Source organism: Vigna unguiculata, chromosome 6, assembly GCF_037176805.1.
Source record: "Vigna unguiculata cultivar grain cowpea cultivar isolate G323 ecotype 2 chromosome 6, ASM3717680v1, whole genome shotgun sequence".
Taxonomy (NCBI): Eukaryota; Viridiplantae; Streptophyta; class Magnoliopsida; order Fabales; family Fabaceae; genus Vigna; species Vigna unguiculata.
Window position 1 is genome coordinate 8,779,412 of NC_140797.1, and position 11,034 is coordinate 8,790,445.

The 11,034-nt window shown below is 30.7% G+C and overlaps 1 protein-coding gene and 1 pseudogene across 1 annotated transcript; one reads left to right on the top strand and one right to left on the bottom strand.

Moving 5' to 3' along the window:
- Positions 1–237: 237 nt before the first annotated feature.
- LOC114187545 (alcohol dehydrogenase-like 7) lies at positions 238–7,465 on the top strand. The gene is made up of 10 exons (XM_028075819.2): positions 238–418; positions 529–665; positions 1,195–1,241; positions 5,639–5,964; positions 6,212–6,294; positions 6,381–6,456; positions 6,554–6,618; positions 6,770–6,865; positions 6,963–7,127; positions 7,306–7,465. Exons 1-10 carry the CDS (start codon positions 349–351, stop codon positions 7,420–7,422), a joined length of 1,182 nt encoding a protein of 393 aa, XP_027931620.2. The 5' UTR covers positions 238–348; the 3' UTR covers positions 7,423–7,465.
- Positions 7,466–7,502: 37 nt separating this feature from the next.
- On the bottom strand, positions 7,503–10,548 carry LOC146885489 (neutral ceramidase 2 pseudogene; annotated as a pseudogene).
- Between the last annotated feature and the right edge of the window lie 486 nt (positions 10,549–11,034).

Sequence of the window (11,034 nt, forward strand, 5' to 3'; positions counted from 1 at the left end):
AAATTTCTGGCAACCTTTTTGGCTTCGGGCCTCCTTAACCGAGGCCTATAACCTCTTTTGGCACCGATTTTTTTGAACCGATGCCTATAACTACTTTTGGCTTCGGGTTTTATGTGAAACGAGGCATGAAAGTTGTCTATAATTGCAAAATTGTCAGTGCGTCATTATATGCTTTGGTTTTCGCCAACCGAGATCTATAAGACGAGGTAAATATACAATTCTGCATTGGTGTTTTTGTGTCATTTCTGGCTTCCTAATAAAAGTGTAGCGGATCACGTGCGAGGATATATACATCTGTATAGGAATAGGAGGTGAGTATTCATCTTCTTCCTCTTTCCACAGTTGGCTATGGAAGATAACAACAGCCAGGCTTCATCTCCTGCTTCAACAACCGAAGGAAAACCAATACGATGCAAAGGTCTCTCATCTTCCCTCCATTTCTTAATCTTTACTTCTCAGAAATTGTTCGATTCCGATTTCATTAACATCACAGCGTTTTCTGAATTTCTTTTCGTTGCGAAATTGCAGCCGCGGTTTCTAGAAAAGCCGGTGAGCCATTGGTGATCGAAGAGATAACTGTGGCGCCACCAATGCCCGGTGAGGTGCGAATTCGTGTTATTTGTTCCTCTCTCTGCCACAGTGACGTCACTTTACGGAATCTCCAGGTTCTTTATTATTATTAATTGCTAATATTAATGTTATTAATTGGTAATTTTATTAGTAATAATACATACACACTTGTTTATTTTTTATTATAAAAAATTATTTTTATTTATTTTGTGAGAAATTTAATAATTAAAAAAACAATTATTTAAAAAAAATAATTTTGATAAAAGGATTAAATTTAAATAAAATAACATCAAATTAATAAAATAATGATTTTAATTTAAAAATGTTTATCTAAAGAGTAACATTGAAAAATATAAATATAAAATTCCTTTTATACATAGATGAGAAGATACAAATTAAATAAAATAAAAAGTAACATAGAATTAGAGACGGAATTCCACATTTAAAAGAAAATAAAATATATACAATTTGAGTTACTTTTAATTTGAATTATTTATTATGATTTAAATTATTAAATTTTAATATTTTGTTTTAGTAAAGTATTTTATTTATTATTAAATAATATTTGACAATTTGAATGTTCGTAAATTTTTATTTTTATTTTACTTTTGTTTTCTTTTGAAGGTTCCTCCTGCCATTTTTCCAAGGATTCTGGGTCATGAGGCAACTGGGTGAGTTTCTACAGTTTTGTCAATTTTATAATGGTTTTATTTACTGAAAATTTATCTAATATTCAATTTCGTAAGTTTTTGAATTGAAATAAACTACTTGAGCTTTATATAGGTGTTCAGTAATAGACTATTTCTGGAAAATGATTTTTTTCTTCAAAAACATGTTACTAAAAATAAAATAAATAATTACTTCTGCAGAAAATCTGAACTAAATGAACACATTAAAAGATTTTGAATAGTGTAGTTGTTAGTAGATGTGGGCAAACTGCATTCTCATATATACGCACTTGGGTCCCCATTATTAGGCTACGATTCTAACTTAAGAAGTGGTTTAAGCATAATATACGTTATAAAACTGACATCTAAGATAAGTATTGTTTCTACGATATGATTTTATTTTAACTTTTAAAGTAAAACTTTATCTTTATTTTCATTTTTAAAGAAAAAATTTATTTCTATTTTCATCTTATATTTAATGGTATTAAATATTTTATCCACGTTTATTCTATTATTTCACATATTACTTAAATTACTTTTTATAAAAAATAATAAAAATTCATATTAAAAAAAATAATAGTATCAATGTTTTAATGTGAAAAGAAAGCAATCGCCAAAAAGGATGCACTAACTAACCCTACATGGAAATCTTGATTCACCTGTCGATGGATAAGTCGATGGCTTTGGCCACATTTCTTTTAGTTTTTAAAATTTATTTATATATATATATATATAAATTATATTTAATCATGTAAATATAAGCTTTCAGTTAATTAAATAAATTAAAATAATTATTAAATTTACATATTATTATTATTATATTATATTTAATATTTAATTTGTAACTATTAATGATTTAAATTAAAATATTATTTGAAATTTGTATCTTGAAGTAATATTATAACATTTCAATTTTAACAGCTTAAAATTAATACATTAGGATATTAACAAATAAACGAATGTATAAAATATATTAATACAGTCTTACAAATGATCAGACTATGTAAATATATCAATTATACATACCAAACATTTTTAATTCTAAACATAAGCTAACTACTTAGAACAACTTTCTACTTAGACCCCCTTCAACTTCCAGAGGTGCTTTGAAACTACAACCACCACTGCTCCCACTGAATAGATGATCATCACAAAAGGAAAACATAAACACAAGACAAAAACACAAAAGAAAGATAAGCTAATGACTTTTAAAGAATTTTCTTAAACATAATATATATATATATATATATATATATATATATATATATATATATAACAATTACAAACAAGCAGATATTCTCACATATATATTTATAAACTACGACTTAACTAATCCGGATACATGCATTGAGGTCAGATCCAGTCAGTCATGCATTTGTAATGACAGACAGATTAATAGTGAAAGCTCTACCACATACAAGGTCAATCCATTAACACCTATGGTCAAGGAAAAAACCCTAGGCTAGGATCTCCTGCTCCTCTCACCATATACCACATTCCTCTCTACTTTAGAATTTGAATGGTTATTAAAGCGTCATGATAACTTCCAAGACAAACCCTACCTCAATGCAAACACTACCACAATCATTGATAATCCTCCTTGGGTTAGCATGAACCAATCTTAACTCAGTCTCATATAAACAATCTCATATCATATACTCATCATTCATAATAATTACAAAGCTTCTATAACCACAAAAAATACCATTCAAACCACTCAAGAATGCAAGTTTCAGGTCCGTACTTACTTGCCCAGTTAGTAGCCCTCGCCTAGCCCCTAGCCTATGCTTGCCTAGCGAGTAGCACTCACCCAACCACTGGTCCAGGTCTGGAAGTTCCTGACTTAGAAATTCGCCCAGTAAGTAGCACTTGCCTAGTCACTGGTTCTGGTCTGGAAGTTCCTGACTTGGAAATTCGCTCAGCGAGTATTACTCACGCCAACGAGTGTGCCAATTTGTATAATTCTGCAGATCAGTGTTCTGCATAAAATGACAGATTAACTCATTCGCCCAACGAGTAAGCAAATCTGCACAATTCTGCAGAAATTGATTTAAGTAAAAATTATACCTATTCAACCAATCCATACAACTTCAAAACCTCTACATAGACCATTTGAGTATTAAACATTAATTCTATCAAAATATTCACACCAATTGCATCCAATTGCACTTATAACATACATTTATTCTCAAACAACAAATAAAACCTAAGTATTTATCGTTTTCAAACATCATAACCCATTTCACATATCAAACACATCAGTCAATTACAGAATAATCAAATAATAACATTCCTAACAGGGTTTTGAGACATGATAGATATTAGCTTCCCTTATCTAGTATTTTGCTTAAACAACTCTATAAACGTTAAACATCTCTAACTCCACAGGATGTTCTATCTATACATAGAAATATCATAAGAACGACCAGGGCATACCATTATGATCACTGATCAACAAAGACTCATACTAATACATAAAATGACGCATGCAAGCGGAAGAGGGCTTACATGCAATAGAAAACATAAAAGACAAAAAGAGAGAGCGAAAACTTAACTTACGCGAACGGAAAAACTGATAAGTCAAAATTGAAGAGTTCCTCGAAAGGATCAATCTTACGGTCTTGGTTCTTCAATCAGACGACTAGAAAGACATAAAGATAGAACTCTCAGAGAGAAGTAAGAGAGCTCTAGAAAAGTGGTTTCTAGAGAGATAATGTATTTTAAAACAATGAAACTCGTTTATAACAATTATATTTATACTAAAACTTTTTAATATTAAAATAATCGAGTCTCACTATTTTTAAACCACTATCACTTATAAAATACCATTTTCTAAAGTTTTACAAATATAATACAAAAAAATTTAATTTTTTAAATTATTTTTTATTTTGATTTTTAAATAAAAAAAGTGAGTCAACGGGCTAATTTGTGTCCGAACATTTTGTGAACTAGACAAGATGGGTTGAGAGGTTGGCCTGCCGATTGTGCCCCAATTTGCTATCCAAATATTGTGATAGTTTAATCAATTCAATACTTGAAATTGAGATATTCTTGTACGAAAACATAAAGAATAAATAAAAATTATAAAAAATAAATAAAAATAATGAAATGAAGTAGAAAAAAAATCAAATGTGTCCTTTAAAAACTAATTAATTTAATAATATTGAGGTTTGGGTATCCTTAGATGCAATATATCATTTAAATGAAGCCAAATAAATAAAAAATAACTATAATTAAAGTTGTTATAACATGAGAAATATCTTCGAAATTAGAAATATGAATAAGTTTTGTAATATTTAATAAGTTAAAAAATATTTGAGAGAGAATGAAGATTTGTGTCACAAAATAAAGTAATACCGATTAGGAGAAAGAATAATGAAGTATGAGATGGGACAAGGATGGAGAGGAGATGGAGATTACCTATACTCGTACATAATTTAAAAAATTAATTATTACTCATACATATATCGAGTCAACCTAAAAATCAACATAAAATATTGTAAAGATAATGTAAAAATTTATCTTTATAATATAATCATGTAATCATGTAAATATTTTATAAGTTTTAAATTAATTAAATTAATAATTTTAATTAAATAAATTAAAATAATTATTAAATTACATATTATTTTTCCAATATATTTAATATTTCAAATTTAATTTTTAATTATTAATAATTTAAATTACAATATTATTTCAAATTTGTATCTTGAAATAATATAATATAAAAAATTTTATTTTTTTAAATTATTTTTTATTTTAATTTTTAATTAAAAAAAGTGAGTCAACATGGTAATTCGCGTCAGAACATTTTGCGAATTATGAAAACATAAACAATAAATAAAAACAATGAAATGGATGAGAAATATCTTAAATATATGAATAAATTTTGTGAATATTTAATAAGTTAAAAACCACTAAAGAAAGAGAATAAAGATTTGTGTCACCAAATAAAGTAATATCGATTATCGGAAAGAATAATGAAATTAAGTTTCTTAAGTTATCTTATAAATTATGAGTGATTTAGTTACTTAAAACATGAGTCTGAGTATGAAAATGAGTATAAAGATGGAGAGAAGGACGAAGAGAGATGAAAATTACCTATAGTCATACATAATTTAAAAAATCATGTATTACTCGTACATATGTTAAATGAGTATAAAAATTTCCGTTAAAATCGAGACAAATTTAATCAATATTTATCTCTCATCCCTATTGTGCAGATGACAGAATAGAATGAATAGATTTTGTTAAGAAAGTATATTGAAAAGAAAGAAACTAATAGGACATACAAGAAATTGTGAATGCTTAGAAAACAGAGTCATTCAATTGAAAGATTGAAGGGTTGGCAGATGATGAAGTGTTTGAAGAGATTTTGATAAGTTTTGATATGATGACAGGGTTGTGGAAAGTGTAGGGAAGGATGTAAGTGAAGTTAAAAAAGGTGATGTGGTTATTCCAGTTATCCTACCAGAATGTGGGGAGTGCATAGATTGCAAATCAAGCAAGAGCAACCGTTGTACTAATTTCCCTTTCAAGGTGTCTCCCTGGATGCCTCGACATGGTAGCTCTAGGTTCACTGACAAGAATGGAGACATCATATACCATTTTTTGTTTATTTCAAGCTTCAGTGAGTACACTGTGGTGGACATTGCCAATATTATCAAGATTGATCCACACATTCCCCCTGACAGGGCATGCCTTCTTGGATGTGGTGTTTCAACAGGCAAGCTTCTTTAACAATTAGTTTCCACAAACAAAATCTAACAAATATTTTAAACACATGTTTTATCAGCAGTTGAAATTTATTGGATTAAGACTGTAATTTTTTTATTATACTAAACAAAATATCTCAATATTTGTTGTACTAAACCAATTGTTAGTTTTTAAGCTGAAACTAACAAAGTTATCTTATATTTCCAAATCACACAGTTGTTTTAATCAATGTTATAAAATTGTGCTTCCACATGTAGGGGTAGGTGCTGCTTGGAGAACTGCTGGTGTGGAACCAGGGTCTACAGTAGCCATTTTTGGGCTGGGATCTATTGGATTAGCAGTATGAACTCTTTCAACAATGTTTTCTTTTGTTTGTAACTTATGTTTCTGTGCTAAAATGCTTGTTGCAATTCGTTTGCTTCATAGGTTGCAGAGGGAGCAAGACTTTGTGGAGCAACTAGGATTATAGGTGTTGACGTCTATCCAGAAAAATTTGAAATTGGTAATGCACTGTTTGTTTAGTAACATCATAGTAACCATTATATTGTTATTCAAGCATGAATTCTGAATTTTATGGTTTGTTTTTCTCTTTCAATCAGGAAAAAAATTTGGTGTCACAGACTTTGTCCATGCAAGAGAATGTGAGGACAAACCTGTGAGCCAGGTCTAACCTCTTGGAGACATCAATCTTTTTTGTTGAAATTCCTTTCTCTTTGCATGTGATGAAATGAAAAGATTAAAACAACTTTCATTGATGTAAGTTCAATGTCTTCACTATTTGAATGCCATTGTATTGAAATGTGGGTGCTAAGCAGGTTATCATAGAGATGACTGGTGGGGGAGCAGATTATTGCTTCGAATGTGTTGGCATGGCATCAGTGGTGCATGAAGCATATGCTTCTTGTAGAAAGGTACATGCTACACTGTCAAAATTTCCCAACACTCATGAGCTCCACAAATCTATACTTGATGAAAGCATGAGTTGCAAGCTGATGATTTTGTGTTCAGGGTTGGGGAAAAACAATTGTTTTAGGAGTGGACAAACCAGGAGCCAGGATAAATATCAGTTCCCATGAGGTCCTTCATGACGGCAAGTGCCTCATGGGATCCTTGTTTGGAGGTCTCATACCCAAGTCTCATGTCCCTATTCTCCTTAAACGTTACGTGGACAAGGTAAATTATGCAATTGCTTTTATTTCACTTTTCAACAAAGCTGTCTGTCCCATCAAGATTAAGATATACGTATTAGACTTGTAGAAATAATTATGTAAAATTTGTAATGAAAAAATTATTAAATATCAAACTTTTGCGACATCTCTAGTCTATTAACTTTTGCCCCATGTTTTTATAGGAATTGCAGTTGGATGAATTTGTCACTCATGAGGTGGAGTTTAAGGACATCAACAAGGCTTTTGATTTATTGAGTACAGGAAAGTGTCTTCGATGTGTGATTTGGATGGATAAGTGAGTACATTGTTAAGTATTCCTAGTCCTTGATGATGATATGCAACATGAAACATTTATTCCTAACTCTTTTGTATTTGATAAAACATATTCAATAAAACAGAGCTTCTATTTTACTGCACTGCAAATGCACTTGAAGCACCAGTGAAGTAACTAATAGGGGAGGTAATGGTGATCCTTGTTGCTCCAAAGTGTCTTAGTCTGTACACTCCAGAAACAGCACCATCTGGTATTTCCCATTCGATTGTAGCTAACCCATGCAAGGAACTATTATCTACTTTCCACTTGAAAAACAAGCTTAAATCATCATCATCATACGTAGCAATCCATCTTTTCCCTTGCAGCCTCTCCACTGCAGCAAATGTGCCTTCTGTGAGAAGATCATATCTTGGATTAGCACTCCAGAATGTAGCACTTGGTGTATCTCCCTTCCTAAAATACCCTCTTTCTGGAAATGCTATGTCTTCTTTTATGTCACCAAATTCGATTCCTTCTGGAGGTGAGTCTCCAAACGGACCAACTAACAGACTTATTTGTACAGATGAGAGATCTGGTGGAGAGGGACCTTTTATAGTGATGTTCTGTCCTTCAGCCATTGCTTCTGCTAGTTTCTTAAATTCTTGGATGTATGCTGACAATGTGTGAGGACCATACAGTGTTGAAGCAGCCTGAAATTATATTATTAATTAGCAATAATTTAGATATAGTTTGTCTCAAAGATAAAGCCCAAAATGCAATAATTTCCAACATGCATAAATTCTCAATCCAGATTGCAGTATTTTTGCGGAAGAAATAAAAGTTATTGCAGGTTTCACTGAACAATTATATATCAAGGTTAGCTCAATCCAACCCCTTGGGAACAAATTGCACCCATTCACGAAAATAAAAATGTAATTTAACAATTAATATTAGCGATAAAAAACAATTGTTAATATAGATACGTCTAATATACACAAACTAACAAGGGTGAATTAGATTTTTAAGATTTTACTGTTTTAAAATATTCTTGAACTGTTTTATGAATCTTCAATCAATTTATCAATACTGCATTAATAGATTAATTCAAGCAATTAGCAGTAACAAAAGATGAAAGAAATAAGAAAAGACAACAATTTTTATACCGGTTCAATTCAAAATGAATATACATCTAGTCTTCTAAGCAACTTGAGCTTAGAAGGATTCCACTAAATCAATAAAGTTCCAAGAATTATAAGATCACCTATATAATTCTACACCTTAATGACCCAAGAACTTGATTCACTAATCAAGAACTCCCTCTAAATACAATGCTACACACAATTGCAAAAAGACCTTCACCTACACAATGAATAACAATGAAAAGAACAGTAATTCAAAAGAAAGGGACGAGTACACATAGTTTTGTGCATATATGACAATTGGTCCCTTGTGCCAAGCTTGATCTCCTTAGATTAACTCCATCCTTGATCTTTTTGAATACCCAGCAGAATAATCTCTTCAGAACTCAAGAATTGTCTTTTTTTATGTCTCGTATTGTAAAATTGAATTTGAGATTTGATTAAAAAGGGAATTTTGCTGGTTTGATTAATGGATTAGGAGTTTTACCTAATCAATTATCATGACTGAATTTTGATTGTAGTGGTTGCAGTGCACTTCGATAATCCATTAGATAAGTTGTTAATCCATTAAAGAATTCTATAACACTTAGGTTTTTGCAGTTTAGAAATGGATTTGCTTATCTAGGAAGTTCTAGGCTTGGCTTACATTTATTCTAAGCATGCACTATTCATTCAAATGGAAAATCTAAGGCAATGCCTAATCACATGCTTGACTTTGGACATCATCAAAACTTCAATTGAGTGAGTAAGATCCCCCTTTCAACAACAATTAGTCACAATTTACAATCAAAATAACCACCTAATGTGATTTTTTTGTCAAATTTTATATCGTTAATTACTTTTGCACCTAATACAAACATGACTTGAACAAAAGTTATTACTAAGTATGTAAAAAATATTAGCACTCACTAGTGCACTACAAGAAGGGGATTTGACCGCAATTATTTTTGTCTTTCTGTCCCAGTTCCAGAATCGAGGCATATTTTGACGAGGTAAAAAAGGGTAAGCTTTTGGCCTCAAGTGTGAGCTAAGGCAGAAAACCCACACGCTGCCTCAGTTCTTCTTATAACCGAAGCCATATAGTCCAATATTAAAAAATAAATTGTAAAATGTGAATGGCTGTTGGCTTCAGTTGTGGTGTGAATCGAAGCCATATGGCCTGCTTTTTGGCCTTGGTTATGGTGTAAACTGAAGCCATATGTCACTTTCTTCTTTGGGTGCTACACCAACCGAGGCCATGTGTCTTTTTTTTAAATATAATTTTTGCTTTTGGTTATTCCCACATTTTTTAACCAACTTATTTTTTCAGTAAACCAGACCAAAATAAAACAGAAACAAATGTCTACATTTTATGAAACCTAACATCATCCATAATCCAAATTGTTGGGATTTTTAGGGCTTTTGAAAATATGAGAGATATATGCGATATGTTATATGGAGGAACATGTTGTTGTATTTTATTGATATACCCTATATATAAAGCAAAATATAATAAATATCAAGTATAAAATATTTAGAATATCTCACTCCTACTCTAAAATAATAACTAATTTCTAAAACTGAAACATATCTCTATAACTGAAATATTTTCTAAAATCTAATTTAAATAAAAAAGATATTAAGTAATATTCTCAACATTCCTCCTTGCTTAATATCTGTTTATTTAAATTTTATATCTTCAGATTTGATTCTCCATCTTTTGATGATTGATTTTCTCCTCTTTTTGTGCTTGTATTTTTTTGTTTTTCTCTTTCTTCCATGGCATCACATCCTTCTTCAATTTGGCATCATCCTTTATATTTCTTCTTATATCAGCATCATCTTCTTTTTCTTTGTCCTGTGTGGATTTCATTGTAGTGGCATTGGACCTTTTGTGAATATTAGAATGTGAACCTCCATCTACTTTTTTTCACTTGGATATCTACTTTCTTCTAGAGATATTTATCTTTTGATTCTGATCCTTCTTTCATACTCACCTTATTTGTAGCACATTCCTCCTTCATAAAATCCACCGAAAATCTTTTGTCTTTCATGTGTACTTTGAATACCTCTATGTTGTTAGCATTTTTTACCACATATACTTTATTTTCAAAAGAGACCTTGTAACCTTTCTCTAACATTTGAGCAACACTTAACAAATTCTGGGTAATCTTAGGAACATATAAGACATCAAAATAAATTTGATACCTGAATGAGTTTTAATTGAAATTGTTCTTGTACCTTTCACAACAAGTTTTCTTCCATTCCCAATTCTTACCTTGAAAATATTTGATTAATATTGAGCTCCTTGAAAAGTTATCTATCATGAGTCATGTGGTTTCTGCAACCACTATCTATAATCCAATCTTTTGAAGATTCGTTAGTTATGACACATGATGTTGAAAGAAGTAGTTCCTCCTCTGATTTATCCTCTACAATCTGAACATCTTCTTGAGAATCTTTAGATTTGCATACCTTTTCCACATGTCCTAATTGACCACATTTGTGACATTTGACATTTGTCTTGCACCAACATCAGT

Bases quoted from the DNA above. Each gene is read 5' to 3' on its own strand.
- LOC114187545 (XM_028075819.2), top strand. From the start codon at position 349: ATGGAAGATAACAACAGCCAGGCTTCATCTCCTGCTTCAACAACCGAA. The intron at 1,242-5,638 runs GTGAGTTTCTAC...ATATGATGACAG, and splicing joins CTGGGTCATGAGGCAACTGG to GGTTGTGGAAAGTGTAGGGA. The intron at 5,965-6,211 runs GCAAGCTTCTTT...TTCCACATGTAG, and splicing joins TGGATGTGGTGTTTCAACAG to GGGTAGGTGCTGCTTGGAGA.